Source organism: Chelonoidis abingdonii, chromosome 3 (genome assembly GCF_003597395.2).
Source record: "Chelonoidis abingdonii isolate Lonesome George chromosome 3, CheloAbing_2.0, whole genome shotgun sequence".
Lineage (NCBI taxonomy): Eukaryota > Metazoa > Chordata > Testudines > Testudinidae > Chelonoidis > Chelonoidis abingdonii.
In genome coordinates this window covers 5,028,959-5,054,437 of record NC_133771.1, presented here as the reverse complement: position 1 = coordinate 5,054,437, position 25,479 = coordinate 5,028,959, and the positions used below count along the sequence as shown (strand labels likewise).

The window sequence follows — 25,479 nt, the reverse complement described above, 5'->3', positions numbered from 1 at the left end:
GTCGCCTGCATATTTGCTGTTCTTTCTGGCACTTTGGGATGGTTTGATCCCTGAGCCCATCAATAAGGCTCTTTAAAATACAGCAGCTCTCCTGGACTCCCTTTCCCCCTCATATTAGGCCTCCCGGGGATCCTGCTCATCAAGTTCCCCTGAGGGAGTCAAAGTCTGGCTTTTCTGAAAATCAGGGTCCATATTTTGCTACTCTCCGTTCTTCCCTTTGTCAGGATCCTGAACTCAACCATCTCATGGTCACTAGCTGGCTCCCAAGGTGGCCACCCATGTCTACTTCCCCTACAATTCTTCCTGTTTATAAAGCAGCAGGTCAAGAGAGCACTGGCCCCTAGTTGGTTCCTCCAGGTATTGCACCAGGAAGGTGTCCCCACCACTCTCCAAAAACTAGGGGGCAAGGTCCGCAAGAAGGAAGGCCCCCCCAAACTGGGGCCCCTGGTTTTTTGGGTTTTCCTTTCCCTCCTAGTTAAAGTTGCCCCACCAAGGGAAAAAAAGTTTGTCCCCCCCCCAAACCCCCCCCCCAACTTTCTTCCTCCCAAAACCTTTTCCTTTGGGGATTGGGTTTTCTTTCCTGGATTGTCTGTGCACTGCTGTATTGCTCTCCCAGCAGATGTCAGGGCGATTGAAGTCCCCCATTAGAACCAGGGCCTGTGATCTGGAAACTCCAGTTAGTTGTCCAAAGAAAGCCTCGTCTACCTCATCCTTCTGAGGTATTACCACTGTCAAGGCTGAATCCCAACTCTGTCATTCTGCGTGCAGAAAGTGGGGGCCCACAAGGATTTTAAAAATTAATACTGGCCACTCCAGGCTTGTATTAAACTCCCAAGGTTACAGCTTTTCTCTGACCTTGGCTTAGTAAATGCTGCCACCACTCAAATACAAAAAAACCCCAAACCCTTTGACCTCAGGAAGGAGCACTTGGGAATTTCTCCCTGTGGGGTACCCTCAAACTCTTTCACGCCTCCAGGAAAGAGCTGAGAAAGAAATTAGCTGTTGTCACCAGCTAATCAGTCAGCATAGACACAAACCTGTTAGGACACCAGCAATCCAGTCCTGTTCTTAAAAAAGGTAAATTTTATTAAAAACAAAAAGGAAGAAAATACATCTGAAACTTAGGCTTTTGCTAGATTTTTAAAAGAGCAATTCCAAAAATCAAGCACTCAAACTAGCTTTTTTGGGAGTTCAGCGTAAAGGTTACAAGCAAACAAAAGCATCAGGGGTTAGCACAAAGGAGTCCACAAGCCAATACGAAATAAAAGAAATAATCCTAATCACATCTAGCTAAACATTCTGATCTACTTACGCATTGGAGTTCAGATAAGTAGTTCTAGGCATGATCTGATGATGCCTGGCTTAGCTGCTTATAGCATGGCTACTCTGACCCTTCAGTCCAGAGAGAACAGACAAAGGGGAAGTTTCTTTCCCAATTTTAAAATGTTCTGCCTTCTCATTGGCTCTTTTGGTCAGGTGCCCACTTTTTTTCTTTATCTGGGGGACTTTTTAACCCTTTTCTGGTAAAGCAAGTAAAGAACAGGTACCAGGAGGGATTTTACAGTTAACTGGCTGTTTGGGTGTCCATCAAAGGGAGCTACCCCCCCACCCTTTATTTATTACCACACCCTTACTTCTGCACTGTTCCTGGCAGGGTGCTGCCTTCAAAGCTGGGTGCCCGGCCAACAGCTGCCACTCTCCGGCTACACAGCTCTGAAGACAGCACAGAAGTAAGGGTGGCAATACTGTGAACCCCCTAATATAACCTGGTGACCCCTCCTGCAACTCCTTTTTGGGTCAGGACCCCTAATTTGAGAAACGCTGGTCCCCCCCATGAAATCTGTATAGTATAGGGTAAAAGAACACAAAAAAACGGATTTCACTGGGGGAGACCAGATTTCATGGTCCGTGACGCATTTTTCATGGCTGTGAATTTGGTAGGGCCCTAATCATAGTGAAACAAAAGGGAATTAGTTTAAGAAAGACTAGAGATTCAACTGGAAACAAGTGTGAGTGATGAAAGCAAATGATTTAATATAAAATAAAATCATAAGACATGAACTAGGGTCTACGCTTACTAATAGTTACCTTTCCTAGCTAATAAAGTAGAGTCTCACCCCAAAGTTCAGTCTTTTCCAGCACTTGCTTGTCCCAAGTAGCCAGAACCAAGTCTTCCATGAACCACCCCTGCTCATCCTAGGATCTACTGAATCAGTCTTTTGTCTTTATTCACAGGCAGGGCCATTCCTTCATTGCTGTATTGTTCCTTTCCCCTTCTAAGTGGTTGGGAAGTTTATAGTTTGTCTTTGATGGTTTTCCATTGACTTCTCTGAGCAAGGGCAAGGCAGACAATATATATACTACCTGTACAGCCCTGAAGATGGCATGTGGGTTGCAGCTTTGGGTTGATTGGGCTGCACGCAGCCTGTGGACTGCGGGTTGAGAACCACTGGTCTGGTAGCACAGCACCCCCAGCACCATGCTGGAGCATTGGGGCTGATAGGGATGAAGAGCCATCTATTGAATCACCATTGCCATTTCCTATAGTATCCTGGGTTTTCCTGGGAGGTTTCCCCTCCTTGCACTGACCTGGCACAAATCTGCTTAGCTGGTGAGAGCTGAGTGTATCCCTAGCACGTAATTGTCTCCTCCTTCCAGATGAAAATATGGAATCCAGGATCCGAAAAGTTCTGAACACTACGTACAAGAAGCTGACCTCTTATCTGTCCCAGGATACTATATCGGACAAGATTAAATATCTCAAGTGAGTCTGCAGCTCCATTTCTCCCTTAAAGCCTAATGATTTAGACACCACAGCCTACGCTCACATAGGGCTCTGCTTACCTGCTCTATGGAGGACCCATGTCGCAATGTGCAAATCTAGCTCTGAACTCCTGCATCTGCAGGGTTCTGGTACAGGCCTGTGTCTAGATAGCACCATAGGAATTGATAAACTGGATCAGACCAGGGTCCCTCTAGACCAGGGTCTTGTTTCTGACAGAGGCGGCACCAACTGCTTCAGAGGAAAGTATAAGACCCCCACACACACAATTATAGGATGTCCCTGCTGCAGGGACAGTTCATTCCCAGCTCTGTAGAGCTACTGGAAGAGAGAACACCACTGCAGATACCTTCCCCACATGGGTCTCTCCCCCCTAGGGCTCCAAGAGGAAATTGTGGCTGGGAGGCATCCCTAATAGTGCAGGTTCTATAGAATGTTACTGCTCAGGAACCAAGGAGAAGCAAAGAGCTGGTATGACAGCTCAGGGCCTTTGTGCAGGCTTCTCTGGGCTTACACGGCTCTCTGGGGATGCTCCCAGTTTGGGATTGGGCCCTGCTGCCTTTTCCAGCCAGGGTGAACCCTGCCCCTTGAACAGGATGACATGGCGAGAATAAGGCCATTAGGGGTATGTCTATACTGCATTGTAAACCTCGGTCTGTGGGACCCATGCCTAGAGAGTCAGTGTCTCCAAGCCTGCGCTTGTGCATCCACATGGCATTGTAAACCCAGGCTTACGATGGCTGGACCTGGGACTCACAACCGTGTTGACACGTTCGTACTGCACTACGCAGACCTGAGTCAGACTGTGAGGTGATGCCTCAGTGCAAAGTTGTGTGGAAGAATTGAACTCCACTCTCAGGTTGGAAACAACAAAATCAGAGACAGCTTTATTCAGGACATGCAATTGCAAGGGAAGAACACAGCTGACAGAGCATCTCTGCCTCAGTTTCTCCAAAGTACAAGCAAAATCACACAAGTATTTACACCTCTTTGTGACGTGCATCAATTAAAAAGATTTGCATTTTATTTAGGCTATTTGCTATCTATTCCAGTATTTTCTCTCTTTCTCTTCTCAAACATCATTATCTCAAGGCTAGGTCACACTGACTATTCTGCTGTTTTCCACTCACTTCTGACATGAGCCCTGCTTCTACAAGTCTCGCAATATTAGGCTAAGACTTAACAGAACAGTTGCTCTGTCTCTGACACTTAAATGGCTGCACTTAAATCCTCTCTTTCTTTCCCTGCTTTCACAGGTGTCCCCACAGCCAAACGTGGGGAGGGCATGGCTTTGGCTCCCTCAGCTCAGCAGGGCTGTCAGGCCACTCCTGGTGTCCAGGAACCTGGAAAGCCTCTCTGTTCTCAGGTCTGTCAGGGGGTTGGTAGAGGAACCCAGGCCCACCCACTCCACTGGGTTCCAGCTTAGGGCCCTCAAGCCAGACAAGGAGAGTCAGGGTTTGCTGATTCTGAGAGTACCCTGAGCTCCTTCCTGCCTTCCCTTGGGCCTCTGCAGGCTCTTCGGTCTGTTGGCGTGTTCGCCCCTTGCTGGGGTGTTCTCCCTGAGCAGCTCTCTAGTAGTCTGCTGACAGGAGTTCCTTTCTCCTGCCTGCTCACTGCTCTGTTAGCCACCCGCCTTCTGCTTCCCAGCCCTTTTATCCTCCCAGCTGCTGTTAGCTGGCCAATCAGCAGTGGCTGGCAGCAGGGTTGGATTAACTTTTTGTGGGCCCATTGCCAAACATATTTGTGGGCCCCCATGGGGCAAGGTACAGGGGGGTGGGATGGTCAGTCGCCGGTGTGAAGGGCGGGCTGGGGCAATGAGGCACAGCACGGCGGGAGCAGCCCTGCTCTGTACAGCCCAGCAGGAGAGCACTGTTTATGAACCTGCAGCTGCCAGACGCACACTGCCCTGCCCAGCCCTGTGCTGCCAGTATGCCCCTTCGCCTTGAAGGCGGGCCCGCACCACATTGCCCCCCTGATCAGTGCCCCACCATTATGCCCCAATGCCCCCTTGCCCAGAGACCTCCAGCACAGATCTCTATGCCCAGCCCCCAGAAACCTCCCCCACTGACCTTCCACCACAACTGCACAGAATGCTGCACCACACCACTCACCAGCACCCCCCGCTCACAGACCTCCCCACTGCCCACCGGCTTCCTCACAGTCCCACCATCACAGCTGCACAGCACCCCATATTCCTGAGGAGATTGTGCACAAAAATATTAAACATTCTGCGCACAATATCTTAAAATTCTGCAAATTTTATTTGTCAATAAATAAATGTGGAGGCTCCAACATGGCAGTGGGGAGCATAGGCCACTGGTTGCATTGAGGTGGGAGATTACCCTGCAGCTTCCCCCCATCCCACCCCGGGACAGGGACTCAGCAGTTAGGCTGCACCCAATCCTGACACAGTGCAAGGGCCAGGCCTGCCCCGGAAACACCCTGGGACCCTGCCCCCCTGTGCCAGGCACACCAGGTGTGGGTGAGCAGGCTCAGCCCAGCAGCAGGATTCAAGTGCAGAAGGACTTAATGTGGGGGGATCCAGATGGGGGTAAGAGAGTTATCTGTGCAGCAATCTGGGTGCGGGTGGCTCAGTGGGGGATCTGTATGCACAGAAGGGTTCCAGGTGCAGTGGCAATAGGACTCTGCAGGGGATCCAAGTGAAAGTGTTTGGGGCTCATCGGGGGGGGGTTAGGTGCAGGGGAGGTGGGGTTCATTTGGGTGGGGGTGCAGGTAGTTGGGGCTCAATAGGGAGGATGTCTGGGAGGGCTTATCGGAATGGTACAGATGCTGGGGAGGTGGGGCTTGTCAGGGTGAGAGTTCGATGGGCCTGCTTAACAGGGGAACTTGTTTCCAGCTGTAATTGACTAGTCCTGAATAATCTTCAATCAGATAAAGTTTAGTAAGGAACCAAGCACCTCTCATCTGTCTCTTAAAACCAGCTTTTCTTGCCGTGATCTTTTAGCACAAAATGCTGAAGATAGTTGAGTACACTTAATTTCTCCTGAGGAACCAACTTAATTTGGTGAATTTGATCACATAAAATTGTTACAGTATGTTGCCAAGAGGTGGGATTTTATAGAGAGTCTCTCAATAGAATCATAGAATATCAGAGTTGGAAGGGACCTCAGGAGGTATCTAGTCCAACCTCCTACTCAAAGCAGGACCAATCCCCAATTAAATCATCTCAGCCAGGGCTTTGTCAAAGCTGATCTTAAAAACCTTTAAGGAAGGAGATTCCACCACCTCCCTAGGTAACCCATTCCAGTGCTTCACCACCCTCCTAGTGAAAAAGTGTTTCTTAATATCCAGCCTAAACTTCCCGGACTTCTACTTGAGACCATTACTCCTTGTCCTGTCACTTGGTACTACTGAGAACAGCCGAGCTCCATCCCCTTTGGAACCCCCCTTCACGTAGTTGAAAGCAGCAGTTCTTGTAGTATGGGGCCCCAAACTGGACACAGTACTCCAGATGAGGCCTCACCAATGTCGAATAGAGGGGAACGATCACATCCCTCGATCTGCTGTTAATGCCCCTACTTATACAGCCCAAAATGCTGTTAGCCTTCTTGGCAACAAGGGCACACTGTTGACTCATATCCAGCTTTTCATCCACTGTAACCCCTAGGTCCTTTTCTGCAGAACTGAATACTAAGTGTTTTTCTTAAAGTCCAGTACCTACATTCTTGTGATTCAGATTGTAATTAAAAAAAAAAAAAAGTTTATACCCATATGGTTGGGAAGAAAAGCCTGAAAGTGCGATCCAAGTGTAACCCATTATGCCAAGGAGATGCCGCATGCTGGGCTCCAGCTTCCCCCCTGCCCCTGCTTCCTCCATCCCCTTCTCTTCCCCATCCCATGCACTTTCCCCACCACTCCATCTCCTCCCTAGGCTTCGGGGACGGGGGAACCTCCCCCCAGCACGAGCCAGAGGAGCGGAGCGGGTTGGGGCCAGGTCACTCCACTTCCTGCCACCCAGTAATTGCAGGGCAGGCCCGACCCCACACTCACGGGGCAGCGGGAAGTGGAGTGACCCAGCCCCAGCCCACGCCACTCTGCTCCTCTGGATCCCAGCCTTGGGACTTGGGGAGTGGGGGAAACTGGCTGGGAGCTGACGGAGTGGAGCAAGCAGGGGTCAGGTCGCTCCACTTACTGCCACCCGGTGAGTGCAGGGTGCGCCTGACCCCTGCTGCAGTCCTCAGGGGAAGGGGTGGGGTTGGGGCGCAGCAGGGGTGGGAAGAGGCGGGGCAGAGATGGAGGCTTTGGAGAAGGGATGGAGTAGGGGTGGGGTGGGATTGGGGCGGAGCAGGGGTGGGAGAAGACAGGGCAAAGCAGGGGCAGGGGCAGCTTTCCTGGGCTGGCTCAGATGGTCGGGGGATTAGGCTGGCTGAGGCCCCTTCTGACTGGTAAACCCGGTACTAGCTGGCAGTACCTGCATTAACCCTTTGGTTGCTGGGCTAGCGTGGGGTACATATACCCCATGACACAGACTTCCTGCTTCTAGGGGCGTATTCCAGGGTTCCTAGCCCCTCGCCAGCTGTAGCTGCTCTAGGTCTTGGTTCATGGTTTATGGCAGGAAAACTTGTCTGTCCATCCAGCCAAACCTTAACGATAGTAGAGCCTGATCCAGTGTTCATCTAAATCATTTTGGGGGTTGGGGAGAAGGGGAGTCTTTCCATTGACTCCAATGGGGCTGTATTTGTGAGGCAGGGAGCTACTGGCCCTTCCCAAATACGTGAATCTGTCTAACCCTCCCTCCCTCTTGCCTTTTCTACAGGAACCGCCTCCTTGCCTTGAAAGAAAAGTCTTCTCTGGACCCCATTTACATTGGGCTCTTTGGCAGCACCGGGGCTGGGAAGAGCTCACTGTTCAACGCCATCATCGACAAGCAGTTCTTCCTGCCAGTGTCGGGGAACCAAGCCTGCACCTCGTGCATTGTGCAAGTCAGCTGCAGCTGGAGCAAAAACTACGAGGCAAAAATTCACCTTCTGTCATCACAGGCAAGTCTAATTCCTCAGCCTGGCACAGGGCCTGGGTATGTTCTGTAGGACAGTCTCCTGCTGCAGGGTGTGTAGCCACAGCCCCTCCACAGGGTAACTCTGTCTTATGGAGAGGGCAGCTGCTGCCTGGCCCAGAAGGCCCCTGCTGGCTGCTTCCTGTATGAAACCTCAGCTCTGCCTGATGATTGCCAAGGGCTCCAGGAAGGAATGAGTGTCCTCTGAGGACTGGGTTGGGGCTGGTTCTCTTAGGAGGTCAGGAGGTAGGGTAACCAGACAGCAAATGTGAAAAATCTGGACAGGAAGCATGGAGTTATAGGAGTCTATATAAGTGCAACAGTCAGAAATACCTGCATCGCCTTTGAAGAAGATCACTGCTGGCGTCTGCAAGAGGCACGTGAACAACATCACAGAGCACCAGCAGCGCACAACCCACTGACTGCGAACTTTCCATGCACCATCTGCAGCAAAATGTGCACCTCTAGAATTGGCTCTAGAATTGGCTTGTATAGTCATCAGAGGGCACACTATGAGACCAACAATGGATGGTCTGCACAGATTTGTCATCGTCATCATCATCGGACTACCTACTATAAGAAAAAGACCCAAAAATCAGGACTCTCCCTATAAAATCGGGACATCTGGTCACCCTATCAGGAGGAGATAGCACTTCCCTCCTTGCTTTGCTTGTAGTTGTTCAAAGGGGAATCCTGTTGCTGGAACCACAGCTGGTTTGTCTGCTGCAGAAGCCAGGGAACCACTTGTGCTGCTTCTGCACTATAGCTTCCCACAGCTTCTCCTGCAGCACTGAGCCAGTTCCCAGCTCCCATCCCCTGCCCTCTGCTCGGCACTAAAATACTCTGTAGTCCCTTTGCTTGGAATGCTGTTACACCAATCCCACCCAGCCTGAGCTCTAGGCACCCCCATAGCTACTGAAATCCACTACCGCTGCCTGTACAACCCTAGTCAAATCCAGCCCCAACTCCTGCATTATTGTGTTGCAACCTTGCCCAGCCCCCGCCCCCACCTGCCGAATGCCAAAGATAACAATGGCCTGTTTGCCCTGCTCTGTACTGGCAGGAATGGAACGAGGAACTGAAGAATCTGGTGGAGCTTGTGCGGACACCCGGGGAGGAGGAAGAAGAGGAGGCAGATGATGTAGGTGAAGCTGTCCAAAAGCTTCAAGCGCTCTATGGGAGAGATGCTGAAAAGAGATCTTATGAAGACCTGTTGAGGGCAAAGTCACTAGTAAATATCCCTCCCTCATATTGTATTCCCCTCACAGGAGCACAGGTGAGTGTGTGTGTGTGTTTATAAATTCCAAATCCTGAAGATATTTGTGGGTTCAAAAACGAACTGGATAAATTCATGCAGGATTGGTCAATCAATGTCTATTAGCCAAGATGGTCAGGGACAAACCTCATGCTCTAAACCTCTGACTGCCAGAAATTGGGAGTGGACGACAGGTGGATCACTAGATAAAGAGCCTTGTTCTGTTTACTCCTTCTGAAGCATCTGGCATTGGCCACTTTCAGAAGACCGGGTAGTGGGCTAGATGGACCATTGATCTGACCCAGTGTGGCCATTCTTATGTCAGGGAGATGGGTGGAGAGGGTGAGGCCAGAGCAGGAGGAGGCTGGGAAGGCGAGGGGATGGAGAGGGAGTTGCTAGAGCTGGGGGAAGGAGTCTGGAGCAGCTAGGCTCAGGCCCAGTTTCAGACAGTGAAGGTGGGGGAGAGGGGGGGAGGAGAAGCAGGGGAGTGTTGCTTCTTGCCAATGGCTAAACCAATCCCTCATAATTTTTCCTGTGACATCGCTTATAAATTTAAAGTTCTGCAATATGTAAGTCATCAACCCTGAACAATTATATAAGTTCTGTTTGCACGTGTTGCAATTCTATAAGTTCTGCTTGGGAGTGTGAATCGTGCTGCACTAATTAGGGCAGTGATGCTCAAACTACTTACCAGCCAGTCATGCTTTTGTCAGAGGAACAAAGTAGGAGGGGAGAGAGTCAAGACAGTGACAGGAAATGGGTGACTGGGCATTTCCCTGTCTTGGGGGGAGGAGAGGATGAGTGGCTAGGGAGAGGTGTACACTGAAGTCTGACTTTTTCAACCTAAAATTATTGTACACACAATGACTAAGGCGTAAAGAGGAGTTAAAAGGTCAAAAGACAAACTAAAAAACAGAATTTGGTGGTTTTTAAAATCACCAAAAAGAGTTCAAGTTGGCAGTATGGCAGTGGGATGTGTGATAGACACACCCGAGCTAGCTTTCAGCCAGTTAGCTCATATACCAATAGCAGTAAAGCTGTGGCAGCTGTAGAAGCCCACCCAGAACCCTGGATAATTACTCGCACAGCTACCCCGCACAGACGTCCAGGCTACTGCAGCTTCACCGCTACCTAGATCAAAGCCAGCTCAGGTGCGTCTCCATGTGCTGCAATCATACCCCTCTGCCCCCCTTCGCAGTGCAGACACTGCCTTTCCTTAAAGGGGTATAACATTTAAATTCACTAGCTGCCTCTTTCAGCTGTACATTGAGCTACAACCAGCTTTGCTTTGCTGGCTGTGGATGGGTTTTTCCAGATAACTTGGAATAGGCCAAACTCGGGGCAAAACTGTCCCCTCCTGCATGAATCTACTGTGCAATTCCCCATGGAGATTACCCCAGTCTGCCCCACTGAGGGAGTGAACTCCGCCTGCCCCATCCCACTCCTCCACACCCCTGGCAGGGAGGCAGCTCCCATGCTGCCACCTAGAGCTCAGCAACATTTCCTCACCAAAAACATTTCTAGTTGGAAAATGTGGGTTACTTGAAGTCTAAACGTTATGTAGGAAAATGTCAATTGTAACTGATATTCTGATTTTTTCTGATCATGGTCATCAAACCAAACCAACAATACTTTGTGATGAATCATCACTTTGAAACAATTGTTTTGCTTATGTTTCGATTTAAAAATGTTATCTTGGCTTTGGGATTTTCAGAGGTTTTCCTGTCTTTCTTGTCCCAAATTTCAAGTGGGGATTTTCCCTGAGGAAATGACCACAGGGAACATTTCTGCTTTTTACTGCCAGCCATGCAGAGGCAGCTGTAACCCTCTGCCCCCAGCATCCCACCTCCTTGCCCCGTTGCCTAGCCATAGCCACTCCCAGGGACTTGCCGGAGAAAGTTAATCAGGCCTCGGGCTACAGTGACTCTGTCATGTGTCCTCTGCAGTACCAGAGGGAGAGATGCTGTTTAGCTCATGTGAAAGCTCTATCAGAATTGGAGGTAGGCTAGACCTCCTGGGCTCTATTCCCAGCTCAGACAATGACTCACTGAGTGTTCTTGCTCGTCCCAGCCCCTCAGTTTCCTCCTCTGTAAAATGGTAGGGAATGAAACTTAGTCTCACAATGCCCCCGTTACCCCCCACCAAGTGGAAGGTTGTTCAATTAATTGCTGTTCACAGATGATTTCAAGGTCCTATTACCAAACAGGGGCAGAATTTGATTTATTTATTGTGTTCCAGGCAGAAGAACTCTCTGACAAACTGGACCCCTATGTCCGGAGTCAGAGTAACAAGGATGACGACGAGCCAGCACTGGATGAAGAGAAAGCTAAGATGCGACTCTGGCCGCTAATCAAATACGTGGAAGTAATGATTCCGCAGTCCGACGTGATTCCGGAAGGTGTCGTATTTATGGATATTCCTGGGACAGGAGATTACAACAGCAAAAGGGACGAAATATGGAAAGAGGTGACTTACCAGCTCTGTGGTGTGAGGGAGGAAATTCTGATACATTATTTGGCTAGGGAGTGTTTAACCATTGATTCGAATGTTACTATTCCAGTGTAATGAAAGAAGGAAAGCTCTAGAGAGGGCCATGTGCTCTGTGGCCTGGGGAAGGCTTTAGTAGAAAGAACAGAAGCAGCATCCACACCGTATATCGAGGGTGCATCTCTGATATTAGCTAACCGTGCTTCCCAGCTTGGATCCATTGCTGCTCCTGGATTCCTGTAGCATCAAAGCCCCACAGCACCTTTCTCCATCCGCTCTTCACTAGAAGACTGAGGGTATGGCTACACTTACATTTGTACAGCGCTGGGAGTTACAGCTGTCTTCGTACAGCTGTGTAGGGAAAGCGCTGCAGTGTGGCCACACTGACAGCTACCAGTGCTGCAGTGTGGCCACATTTGCAGCATTTGCAGCGCTGTTGGGAGTGGTGCATTGTGGGCAAGCCCGATCAGTGGCTTGCACGTGCTTTTCAACAGGGGAGTGGGGTGGAGTGTGACAGGAGGCGTGGGGGAGACAGAAAGTGGATTTTTGGAATGACACTGTTCTCACTCCTGCCTTGCAAGTTCTAAGGACTGGAGATACACAACAGCTACCTTCAATCATTTTAAAATGTTTGACCCTTCCACTGCTCTCTTATCACTAAATGCAATAACTGCACTCCTAAATAGCCTTCAGACCACATAAACAGCTGCTCAACACGGATGCCCCTCCCCTCTTCTCCTCAAGCAAACAGCTATGAACATTCTAACGCAATTCCCTCTGGCCTCTGCCGCTTGCTGGCTTGAGCAAAGAGCAGCTGTGTTCGTTTTTTTAGATAATAGCTTTGGGGAGCTCGTAGTTCAGTCATTCTTTCCGGCTTGTTGTGGACAGGAATTCTGGGAACCTCTTAATACCCTGTGGGAGGCCAATAACAGCGCTTTTGGTGGCCACACTTGATGAGCAGCGCTCGATCACCAGCACTGAATCACTACACCCCAAGCAGACCAGTGTGTACAGCCAGCGCTGCACGGGAGTTGCAGTGCTGGCTGCTGCTGCAAGTGTGGACACAGCGTGAGATGCAGCGCTGGTGATGGGGTTACCAGCGCCGCAACTGTCCAGTGTCGCCAAGCCCTGAGGTTTTCCCCCAGAAGTGCAGACCCTGCATGATCAGATATACCTTTATCTTTCTGCACTGGCTATCCACGAAGTTTACATAGCAATTAAACACCCGCAGCTGGCCCAGTCAGCTGACTCAGGCTTGGGCTCTGGGGCTGTAAAATTGCTGCTGTTGATGTTCAGGCTTGGGCTGGAGTCAGGACTGTGGGACCCTCGCTCCCCCAAGGGTCTCAGAGTGCTGGCTCCAGCCCAAGCCCAAATGTCATACACTTTTGTACAGCAGTTTTACAGACCCACAGCCTAAGGCTTGCCTACACTGCGAGAGCCTGCAGCTGGTGATGGCTTTACAGCGCTGGTGTAACTGATCTCTGTCCACACTGGCAGGCAATACAGACTGTATTGCTCCCTGGCTATCACTTGGCACTTTTTTTTTTTGGCTTTGTACGTATTGTGCGGGAAATACGACAGTATAGTGCTGCTCTTGCAGCGCTGGTGCAGTGTGTAACAGTGATTAACTTACTGCACTGTAACGACCTCCGGATGCTTCCCATATGCTTTTTTAAGTAAGTAACACGGGGCTTACGAGCTGTTTCTAACAAAAAACAACAGCTACTGTTTTCCATTAGAGGCAAGCAGGAGTTCCTTGGAATGTCCCGCTAGTGGTTTGCTTGAGGAGAGAAGCAGCCGGAGGATGGAGGGGGGTCTTTTGGAGCGTGCTTCTCTATCTGGTCTGAGGCTATTTGCATTTAAGTGAATGAGAGAGGGGTGGGGAAGGTGGTCGAAACTTTTAAAATGTGAGGTTGGTGCTGTGTTTATCTTTCCAAGTCCTATAGAGAACTTGCCAAGCGGGAGCTGACAGTGTCAGGTCCAAAAATCCCTCTCTTTGTCTTCCCACGGTCCCTGTCACACTCCCCCACCTCCCTCTTTTGGAAAAGCCGTGTGCAGACGTTCCTTGAAACGGCTGGGATAGTGCCACTGAATGCACCACTCCCAACATCCCTGCAAATGCTGCAATGTGCCATCTGCGCGCTGGTAGCTGTCGGTGTGGCCCACTGCAGCTTCTTTCTACACCGTTGTCACGGACAGTTTTACCTCCCGGTTGCTGTACAGCTGCAGGTGTAGCCAAACCCCAGTCGCGACCAGCCAGTAGATGTTTACAGTAGTTGTGTTAGAAATCCCCTAGGTGGTCAGCTCAGACCTGCCAGCTGCACAGTCCTGAGTGGCTACATAGCTGAGGGGCTGAGCTAGGGCTCAAGTCGTAATTGCTGGCACAATCTGCAGAGATGAGCCACTCTGCTTGCATTGCGAGCCAGTGGAGTCCAGGTGGTGCTTGGCATGTCTCGGATGGAGCCTGGTGCCTTCGTCGCTTCCGATATTAGGGCGAACTTCTGCTCTCACTGGTGGGTGCTCACTCTGCCTCCGGCCCCGCCACCAACTCGGCCCTCTCCTGCACCTATTTCGACTCTTTCCCCAAATCCCCACCCAGTGTCCGCCTTTCCCTGCCTCCCCCCGACCCGAGCGGCCAACAGTTGTTTGGTGGCGCCAGGCGGGAAGTGCTGAGAAGTAGGCGTAGGAGCGGATGCAACGCGCTTGGAGGGGAGAAGAAGTGGTGAGCGGGAGGGGACTTGGCTGTCGGTGGGTCGCAGAGCACCCACTATTTTTCTGTGGACCTATGTTCCAGATAATCCTCTCTCTCTCTCCTCTTTCTCCTTAAGAGCATCAATAAATGTTCAGTCATCTGGGTATCGCCGACATCGAACGAGTTGTGGGGCAAGTCCATTGAAGTGTGCTGACAGAGAGCATCAAAGCTTACCAGGCGATGTGCAGTGACATCGCTCTGGTGGTCACAAGTCTGTAGCTGGACCTGGAGGAATACCGGGGTAGTGGAATAGACTGATCCTGGGCTTCAGGACTGAGAGTCTTCCCTTCAGAGACTTAGAGTGTGTTGCCTGTCTTCTCCTTCTAGCTACCATCTAGTCCAGTTCACCCATCAGCTTCTGAGCATCTGCCATTTTTCTGGCTGGCGGGTTTCTGACCTGCAGTGTCTAACAACAATACCAGTGGTTCTCAAACGTATATGATCGTGACCCCTTCTTTGTGTCTAGTAGTAATTATGCCCCTCCCTCCCACACAAGTACATATAGAGATAAAAAATAAACCAGCCTGCAACTCACTAAATATTGAAAACAGTGAGCATTGATTCAGACAGACCCAGTGATCCCTTATAATAAGAACAAAAGCAAAACTGTGATGATGTTTACAACTAACGTGCCACTGCTTCCTAGCAAACGGATTAACGTACAGATGGCAATGACTTTGTATATGCTAGGCAAGCTGAACAGAAATCCACCAAAATGCACAGCATCATCCTAGGACCTGATATGTTCTGGAGGAATCAGCTTTGCTAGTTATTCATGCTGTGGGTTAAATGTGTGCAGTAAGGTGTTTTTTCCCTAAAGCATCTTGCACCTCCCCAGAATACATTCCCCCTCGTGCAACAGTTTGAGAACCTCTGGTCTAGACAGGATGAAAGTGTAGGTATTTGTGTGTGTAATACTGTGCCCCGGGGACACTCAGCAGCAGGAACTGAACCTGTGATTTCAGGATTTAAACACATGAACCTCTACTGCCTGAGCTAAAAGACCTGCTCTGTAAGCCAAGGCTACAGCAAACTACTCCACTCCCATGGCTCTGTCTGCACGGCCCTTGGGGGTGAGACTGCAACACATGTAGCCATACCCATGCTAGCTCTGAACTAGCTAGCTCGGGTGCCAATAGCAGTGATGCCACTGCAGCATGGGCTAGCTGCCCAAGTACACAACCAGGCTCCCTGAGGGGCTGTATTTGACAACTAGTCTGTGCCATAGCCTGTGCTGCCATGGCCTAGCTGCTAGAATGGACTATAAGGGATAGAAATCTGGCTAGATCATTGGGCTCATCGGGTAGTGATCAATGGCTCCATGTCTAGTTGGCAGCCGGTTTCAAGCGGAGTGCCCCAAGGGTCGGTCCTAGGGCCGGTTTTGTTCAATATCTTCATTAATGATCTGGAGGATGGCGTGGATTGTACCCTCAGCAAGTTTGCAGATGGGAGTTTGCACATGGGAGGAGTGATAGATATGCTGGAGGGTGTAGGGATAGGATACACAGGGACCTAGACAAATAGGAGAATTGGGCCAAAAGAAATCTGATGAGGTTCAGCAAGGACAAGTGCAGAGTCCTGCACTTAGGGCGGAAGAATTCCATGCACTGCTACAGACTAGGGACCGAATAGCTAGGCAGCAGTTCTGGAGAAAAGGACCTAGAGCAGAGGCAGGCAAACTTTTTGGCCTAAGGGCCAAATCAGGTTTCCAGAATTGTATGGAGGGCCGGTTAGGGGAGGCTGTGCCTCCCCAAACAGCCAGGCATGGCCTGGCCAACGCCTCCTATTCGACACCCCCTGCCTCTCGCCTCCTGCCAGCCCCCCCGGGACTCCTGCCCCATCCAACCCTCTGTTCTCTGTCCCGACAGCCCCCCCCAGGACTCCTGTCCCATCCACCCCCCCATGCTCCCAGTCCCCTGACTGCCCCCAGATTCCCCGCTCCGACTGCCCCCCGCCACCCTATCCAACCCCTCCTCTCATTCCTGACTGCCCCCCTCGGATCCCTGCCCCCATGTTCCCTGCCCTCTGACCACCATGACCCCTATCCACACCCCTGTCCCCTGACCACCACCCCAAACTCCCCTGCCCCATTACCATGCTCCCTGGAGCACAGGTGGCTGGCGGCGCTACAGCTGTGCTGCCCAGAGCACTAGGACAGGCTGCCATGCCATCGCACAGCACAGAGCACCGGGTCAGGCCGCGTCTCTGCAGCTGCACTTCCCCAGGAGCTCTCGAGCCCGCAGACCAGAGCATTGAACCACCAATGGGTATGTGTGTCACAGGAGATTTAGAAAGAAACAGGCCATGGGATGAACTGTATTGCAAATGACTCTACAATAAGCCACCTTGTACCCACCACCATACTGATCAGTGCTCACAAGTCTCCTACGTGTGGAATACCCGTAGGGCCCATCACTCGAAGAAGAGGATGTTACTTACTGTACCTGGAGGTTCTCTGAGATGTATGGTCCCTAGCTGTGTTCCACTACCTGCCCTTCTGTCCCTCTGCTTCGGACTTCACCACAGTGCAGTAAGAGGAGGAACTGGAGTAGTGCTGACCTGCACTGCCCCTTACACTCTCAGTCAGGAGCACAAAAGCACATACCGCACATGCAGGTCAACAGACACTGCTTGGAAAAAATCAGGACTCAAGTGCACGGCGCGGATGTACACCTATGTGTGGAATACAGATAGGGACCACACATCTTGACAAACTTCCAGTACGGTAAATAACCTCTTATTTCAAGAGCTCTGGCCTCTTGAATCCCCTAAGTGATCTATCATTTAGGGGTTTGCTCCCCTTCTCTTTATAGAACAGTAAACCTTTGAAATGTGTTCTTACGTAATGTATTCCCAGATATAGGTCCTTTCTCCTGCTATGTGTGGATGTCAGGTTCTCTGGTGTTGATTCCACGATGTCTTCTCCCCCACTAGTGATTTTTACAATGCAAATGATCTTTTCCTGCAACTCAGATACAAATGACTAGCCCATTGAATTGGGCCCACCTGGTCATGAAAGCTTATGCCCAAATAAATCTGTTAGTCTCTAAGGTGCCACAAGGACTTCTTGTTTTTGCTAGTCTAAGATGTCGGCCTCTTTCCTTTGTCTGGAGAAAACTTATCAATTCCTCCTGATGTGCCCGGTTTACACACATTTTAGTCACATATTTCCTGCCCATCTGTATTGTGGGTTGACCATATGTATGTACATAATGATATATTACATGTCACCTTTTGGATATATATCATGACAACAGTGTGTGAGGTCAGCAAGTATGTCAGACCTGACAAGAGTTGTGAACCACCAATTCACTTCTGTGTCATGGGGGTTAGGAAGAAACAGGTCATTCTATGGTTTAGGGGTTCTTAAACTGGGGGTCAGGACCTCTTGGGGTCACGAGGTTATTACATAGGGGGGTCGCAAGCTGTCAGCCTCCACCCCCAACCCTGCTTTTCATCCAACATTTATAATGGTGTTAAATATATTAAAAAGTATTTTTAATTTATAAGGGGGTCACACCCAGAGGCTGGCTACGTGAAAGGGGTCACCAGTACAAAAGTTTGAGAATTACTGCTATAGTTGCTCTCTACAGTGATTCTTGCACCTTCCATTGAAACATCTGGTGCTGGCCACTGCCAGAGACAAGATGCTGAGCTAGATGGACCTTGGGTCTGATCCAGTCTGACAACGCTTATGAACATGCTAAAATCCATTTCCTTCTTTCCAGACCGTGTATAGTTATCTTCCCATAACCCCCTGCACGTAGTTATGTCCAAGGGGCATGATAGGATTTTTGATGTTTGCCAAACCTGATTAAATGTGTCATTTTAATTTTTTCCAGGGAAAGAAAAGATAAACACGTGAGTATTTGCAGACTTTTTAAAAAAATAAGTTCTAGTCTTAACAATGAACTGTCCATCCACAAAAATGAGAAGTCACTGATTTGTCTTCTGAGGATGGATGTCATCCAATAGGGCTGTTAAATACAATGAGGTGTTCCAGCAAGAGTCCTGATTACTGTAAGAGGAGCTGCAGGGTTACATTTTTTAAAAGTAGGCATTTATAGCATCCAGGGGCCCAGTCTACGTATCACCTGCTCACCGTACACATGTGAGGCCCCCATTCGCTTTGAGTGGGTAAGAAAAAGACAGTTTAGCCCACAACCAGGATAAAATTACAAGAGCTATCAGCATTTGTAGTTCAGGAAGGAGGTTGATCATCAGCTGGAATGGGGTAAATATCCTAAGAGAGGCCTGGTGCAGTGGCATGAGAGCCATGAAGTCCCTTTGGTATGATGTCCATCCGTTTGCATTTAGAAAGGAAGATGATAGTGCATCTGATGAAGTGGGTATTCACCCACGAAAGCTCACGCTCCAAAACGTCTGTTAGTCTATAAGGTACCACAGGATTCTCTGCTGCTTTTACATGAAGTCCCTTGTTCTCCTCCCATCTCTGTAACAGACTCCTTGTGTGTCCTTGGGCTAGTCACTTAACCTCTGTGCCCCTTAGCTTCTCCAGCTGTAAAACTGGGGCAATAAGGCAGTCCCTATATGTGTAGGGACGGCTCTAGGGATTTTGCCGCCCCAAGCACGGCAGACAGGCTGCCTTGGGTGGCTTGCCTGCAGGAGGTCCCTGGTCCCGCGGATTCGGCAGCACACCTGCGGGAGGCCCACTGAAGTCGCGGGACCACCGGACCCTCCACAGGCATGCCACCAAAGGCAACCTGCCTGCCGCCCTCATGGCGACAGGCAGAGCGCCCCCCGTGGCTTGCCGCCCCAAGCACACGATTGGCGTACTGGTGCCTGGAGCCGCCCCTGTATACATGGGAGCCCTGAGGAATGCAAGACATTAGAATTTAAGCAGCTGAGCAATGTTAATGACAAAGTTAAGTGGACTTAGCCATATGGGTTTGTTTATTTATTTATGCCCATAATCCCAGTAGCATCTGAGTGCCTCACAAACATTATTGAATTTATATCCTCACCCCTGTGAGGCATGGCTGTTATCCCTATAGCACAGAGAGACTAAGTGACTTGTCCAAGGGCATACAGGGAGTCAGGGCAGAGCTGGGAATCCAGTCTGGATCTCAAATTCTAGTCCAGTGTCTTAACCGTTAAGCCATAGAATACTAAAAAAGATGGTCTATTTCTGAGTCATAAACAAGGGTTCAAAGAACTAAATTCAGCTCACAGATAAAACAAGCCTTGATTGAGTGTTCCCCAATATAAAATGGCTCCAGAACAAGACCAAATTAGGATCTGAAGATGATGGCATATATCACGTTGGTAGATGTGCGGGTGAACGAGCCCCTGATGGCATGGCTGATGCGATTAGGTCCTATGATGGTGTCACTTGAATAGATATGTGGACAGATCTGGGCCTGTCCTGTAGTAGGTGGCTTCTGGGTACTCTTCTGGCTCTGTCAATCTGTTTTTTCACTTCAGCAGGTGGTTATTGTAGTTTTAAGAATGCTTGATAGAGATCTTGTAGGTGTTTATCTCTGTCTGAGGGATTGGAGCAAATGCGGTTGTAACCAGGCCCAACAAAGAAAATAACAGAACCCCACTAGACATCACCTACAGCCCCCAACTAAAACCTCTCCAGCGCATCATCAAAGATCTACAACCTATCCTGAAAGACGATTCCTCACTCACAGATCTTGGGAGACAGGCCAGTCCTTGCTTACAGACAGCCTCCCAACCTGAAGCAAATACTCACCAGCAACCGCACACCATATAACAAAAACACTAACCCAGGAATCTATCCTTGCAACAAAGCCCGATGCCAGCTCTGTCCACACATCTATTCAAGTGACACCATCATAGGCCCTAATCACATCAGCCACGCCATCAGGGGCTCGTTCACTTGCACATCTACCAACGTGATCTTGCCATCATGTGCCAGCAATGCCCTCTGCCATGTACATTGGCCAAACCAGACAGTCTCTATGCAAAAGAATAAATGGACACGAATCTGACATCAGGAATCATAACATTTAAAAGCCAGTGGAGAACACTTCAGTCTCTCTAACCACTCAGTGACAGACTTGAAGATGGCAATTTTGCAACAAAAAACTTCAGAAACAGACTCCAAAGAGAGACTGCTAAACTCAAATGAATATGCAAATGAGATACAATTAACTTAGGTTTAAACAGAACTGGAAATGGTTGGGTCATTACACTATTGAATCTATTTCCCTATGTTAAGTTCTCCTCACACCTTCTATGGGTCATCTCAATTATCACTTCAAAAGTTTTTTTCTCCTGCTGACGATAGCTCATTCCAATGATTGGCCTCTTCCAGTTGGTATGGCTACTTCCACTTTTCATGTTCTCTGTATGTATAAATATCTCCTGTCTGTTGTTTCCATTCTATGCATCCGAAGAGGTGGGCTGTAGCCACAGAAAGCTCATGCTAAATAAATTTGTTAGTCTCTAAGTGCCACAAGTACTCCTGTTCTTTTTGCATATTTAGCTTGTGATCCACTATGACCCCCAGATCCCTTCCGCGTGTACTCCTTCCTAGGCAGTCATTTCCCATTTTGTATGTGTGAAACTGATTGTTCCTTCCTAAGTGGAGTATTTTGCATTTGTCCTTATTGAATTTCATCCTATTCACTTCAGACCATTCTCCATGTAAACAGGGGAATGGTCCCGCCATTGTGGGGAACTTTCCTGGCTTTTACACTGCCCAGTGGAATTGGCTACCCAAAGGATGTGATCCTTGCTCCAGCTCCCTTTACCTGCAGGCCGGCCTGACCTGGGGGACTCCCCTTCACTCTCCTGGGTGGCAGAGTCCTTGTAACCCCGACAAGGCTGGGCCCAGCATTCCTGGAGGGCTTGACCCCCGATCTTTTCATGTCACTCAGGGCAGGGGCAAGGGTGTCCCCACTCCGGGGTGCTCTCTCTGCACTGGATGCTTCCCTGACCACTGATCACTGCATAGAGCTCAAAGTAAATACAGTTTATTAAACGGAACCAATTAAAACACATGAAGAAAAAATGGGAAAGGTTAAAGGAAAACCCGTCACCGCGCTCTGTGGGCACAGGGGGAACCACAACCAGCATCGCTGGAACGTCAGGGCAGCTCAGTCTGTTCCTCACCGTCCCAGGCCCTGGCTGTGCCGCAGGATGCTGTGGATCGGACACTCTGCTGGCAGTGGCCACAAGCCCTTAGGCTCTAGGAGGCAGGGCCCTGCTTCCTAGTGTCACCCCAGCCCCATCGGGGTACGATCCCCCCCCAAGTCTGGCCTGCAGAGCCTCTTCACTGAGGGCGTCTCCTGCTCTGGCCCATGGCCCAGGCCCCCTCGCTCTCCCCAGACAATCCCCGCACCTGGCTCCGACTGCCCCAGTCTGCCTCTGAGCTGCTCCTCTCCCTTCTGGCTCTGGCTGGCGCAGCTCAGCTTCCCAGCCCAGCTCTGGCAGCTGCTATCCCTTAGCTCAGCCCCGTCCCCTCAGGTAGCTCCCCTCCTGGCCTCCTGGCTCTCTCATTAGCCGGCCTGTCCTGTCAATCAGGCTGACATAGAGCATTGGCCTCTCCCTGTCATAAACAGATAGCTAGAGTTAATGTTTCTTTTACCTGTAAAGGGTAACAAAGGGAACCAAACACCTGACCAGAGGACCAATCAGGAAACCAGATTTTTCAAAGCTCAGGAAGGGAATTTTTGGGTGTGTGTTCTTTGTCTGTGTCTCTAGTGCTCTCTCGGCTCTGAGAGAGGCTCTCTCTACCTTCAGGCTTTCTAATCTTCTGTTTCCCAGTTGTAAGTACAGATATAGAGACAATATAGGTTTTATATTGTTTTTGTATTTACATGTGTGTAGTTTGCTGGAATGTTTAAATTGTATTTCTTTTGGATAAGGCTGTTTATTCATTTTCTTTTAAGCCATTACCCTGTATATTGTCACCTTGATACAGAGACCATTTTTATGTCTTTTTCTTTCTTTTTATATAAAGCTTTCTTTTTAAGACCTGTTGGATTTTTTCCTAGTTGGGCTCAAGGGGATTGAGTCTGCAGCTCACCAGGGAATTGGGGGGGAGGAAGAAGACAGGGGGGAAGAGAAAATCTCTTTGTGTTAGAGTTACCAAGCTTGCATTTGCAGGGACTCTGAGTGAGGGTGAAAGAAACCTGATCTCTTTGGTTTGCATTTCAAGGAACTGAAACAGGGTGATCGTCCCGGGCCATCCAGGGAGGGGAAGCCTGGGAGGAAGTAAAAAGGAGACAAGGGGAGGGGGGTTATTTCCCTTTGTGGTGAGACTCAGGGCATCTGAGTCTTGGGGTCCCCCAGGGAAGGTTTTGGGGAGACCAGAGTGCGCCAGACACTGGAATTCTGCCTGGCGGCAGTGCTATCAGATCTAAGCTGGTAATTAAGCTTAGAGGAATTTATGCGAGTACCTCATATTTGAACTCTAAGGTTCAGATTGAGGAATTATACTATGACACTCCCCATTGGCCCTGGGGATTGTCAGTCTCAGGATCCTGATTTCTCTTTTGCCCTTCCCCCTTCCTTTAGTACTGGGAGAGGCCAGGCAAAAACCCCACTAAGTTTCAGTGGGAGGACAGCAGCCCCCTTACATCCAGTTTGTCCAGATCATTTTGAATTTTAATCCTATCCTCCAAAGCACCTGCAAACCCTCCTAGCTTGCCATTGTCCGCCGACTTTAAGTGCACTCTCTATGCCATTATCTAAATCACTGATGAAGATATTGAACAGAACTGGACCAAGGACCGATTCCTGTGGGACCCCACCCGTTATGCCCTTCCAGCTTGACTGTGAACCACTGATAACTATTCTCTGGGAACGGTTTTCCAACCAGTTAGACACTCACCTGATAGTAGCTCCAACTAGGCTGTATTTCCCTAGTTTGTTTATGAGAAGGTCATGCGAGACAGTATCAACAGCCTTACTAAAGTCAAGATATACCACATCTACCTCTTCCCCCCATCCACAAGGCTTGTTACCCTATCAAGGAACGCTATTAGACAAATAGCTTTTTTGTTACCCTATCAAAGAAAACTATTAGACAAAAAGCTATTAGACAAATCACGGTTTACGTGATTTGTTCTTGACAAATCCATGTTGACTGTTACTAACATAGTGCTGTTTCAAACACCACTATGTTAAAAGCACACTAGGAAACTTCTAATCCACGCCGGCAGGGTCCACAAGGGCCAGTTAATATGCAACATATTAGTGGGGTCTAGAAATCACATCCCTATAGTTGCCATTACTGGCTCATATAGACAAGCCCTTAAAGATCTGTCCTAGATCAAACAGAAGTTCTGGGCTTGATGCAGAAATTCCTGGGTGAAGTTTGCCCTGTGTTATGTTGGAAGCCAGATTAGATGGTGTCTGCTGGCTTTAAAAATCTATGAAAGCATTTTGGGAACAACCTATAGTGCCTTTCATTGTCTTTCCAAATGTAGAAACCTGTAGAAACCACACACGATGCCATTTTAGAGAGGAACGCAACTGTGAAGGGGAAGAAAATCAAAGGAATGAAGGCAAAGCTTGGGGTAAAGTATAACACTGAGTTTTTTAGTTGTTGGAAACCTATTCCTAGTATATTTCAATAGTAAATGTGATGGTCCTTGGACTAACATTTATAAGTAAGTATTTTTCCATGAGATGTGATGATTTCTACACGGTCTCAACTATACTATAAAAACCTTGATGTCAACACACAAAGTTCTAAGCCCCATTGAATTCTGGGGCCAGCTCTGTCTTGGCCTTCAGGTGCCTAATTACTGTCAACATCCAATGGGAGCTAGTTGCCTAGCCTTGTTAGGCACTTCTGAAAATCCCATTAGGGAACTCTCCTTTACCTCCAGTGATAAAAACGTGTGTGTTTGGAGCTGATCATCCTCTATGGTTTGATTTTGAGTCATAAATAAGGGAGCCAGACATCAAAGTCAATGTGCAGACAAAGCCAGGGATGACGCAACCCATTAGGCGACCTAGGCGGTCGCCTAGGCACTAACATTTGAGGAGCAGCGGCCGGATGTTCGGCCGCTGCAGTCGTTGGCGGTATTTCTGGGGCGGGACCTTCCACCGCCTAGGGCGCCAAAAAGGCTACCGGCGCTTGTGGACAAAGCTGATCCTTGATTCGTTGTTTGTGCAGTGAAAAACTGACATCCCAAATCCAGTTGTTTCACAGTAATATGGAATTAGGAATTTAAGATGCACTGTTTGTCTGCAGAACAAAGCATTCCTTAAACAAAGCCGGTAACATAGGTAGAGAGGAAATGAGGCCTCAGAAAGGGAGAAAGATGAGCTGGGACATTATTGAGGCAGACATTTCACAAGGCTGTTCTTGGTGGCAGAAGCTGCAGAGGAAGAGGCTCTTGCCCCACAAGGGTGAGAATGTGTGATGAGACAGAGGAATTGGTGAGACAGAGGAGTTGGCTGCTGGAGGGAGGGAGGGAGGGAGGAAGCGCAGTTTTCAACTGGATCCTGATATGAATGGGGTAGGTTAAGGATACAGAACTGATTACATTCACACTCACTGCACCACTTATTGGCTAACTGTGGCAGAATTCTGCAGTGACAATACGACTTGCCAGAAGCTGGGAATGGGCAACAGGGGATGGATCACTTCATGATTGCCTGTTCTGGTCATTCCCTCTGTGGTACCTGGCATTGGCCACTGTTGGAAGACAGGATACTGGGCTAGCTGGATCTTTGTTCTCACCCAGTATGGCCGTTCTTATGTTCTTCTGAATTTTCTGAAGCTGCTTCAGTAACCCCACTTTTTACATAATCTGTGTGGGTGGGTGCTTTGTTTTTGTTTTTTTAGAGAATAGTGCCAAGTGACTCAGAAATTCTGAACAAGGCTGATCTCGTTTACACGGTCAGTGCTACAGAATACTGGCAGAAGAAGCATATCACTAAGGAAGAGTCAGGTAACATGCAATCATTCTTTCAACATGAATTGCTAATGCTTCATTGCTCAGAGTGCTGACTCTGCATCTGCTGTGTGCAGCTCTTACTGGTGATGGGCACTCATCACAGATGCACGAATTTGGTTTAAAGCAGCATCTAAATGTGCAGACGCTTTTTCCCAAAACTGTGGGGATTGTATTTATTGTTATTGTTTGTATTACAATGACACCTGTATTACAATTGTCTTACAAATCTAAAACCACAATTGGGGCTCTGTGGTGCTAGGCGATCTACATGCACCTAATAAG

At 49.1% G+C, this 25,479-nt stretch overlaps 1 protein-coding gene across 1 annotated transcript in view; it reads left to right on the top strand.

Moving 5' to 3' along the window:
- Positions 1-2,666: 2,666 nt before the first annotated feature.
- The window catches only part of LOC116837369 (nuclear GTPase SLIP-GC-like), a 68,680-nt gene continuing 45,867 nt past the window's right edge, over positions 2,667-25,479 (top strand). Inside the window, 9 exon segments of the mRNA XM_032801705.2 lie at positions 2,667-2,764; positions 7,560-7,782; positions 8,860-9,072; positions 11,290-11,517; positions 14,367-14,391; positions 14,394-14,526; positions 18,127-18,151; positions 23,716-23,805; positions 25,086-25,191. Coding sequence (XP_032657596.2) covers positions 2,667-2,764; positions 7,560-7,782; positions 8,860-9,072; positions 11,290-11,517; positions 14,367-14,391; positions 14,394-14,526; positions 18,127-18,151; positions 23,716-23,805; positions 25,086-25,191 — 1,141 coding nt within the window.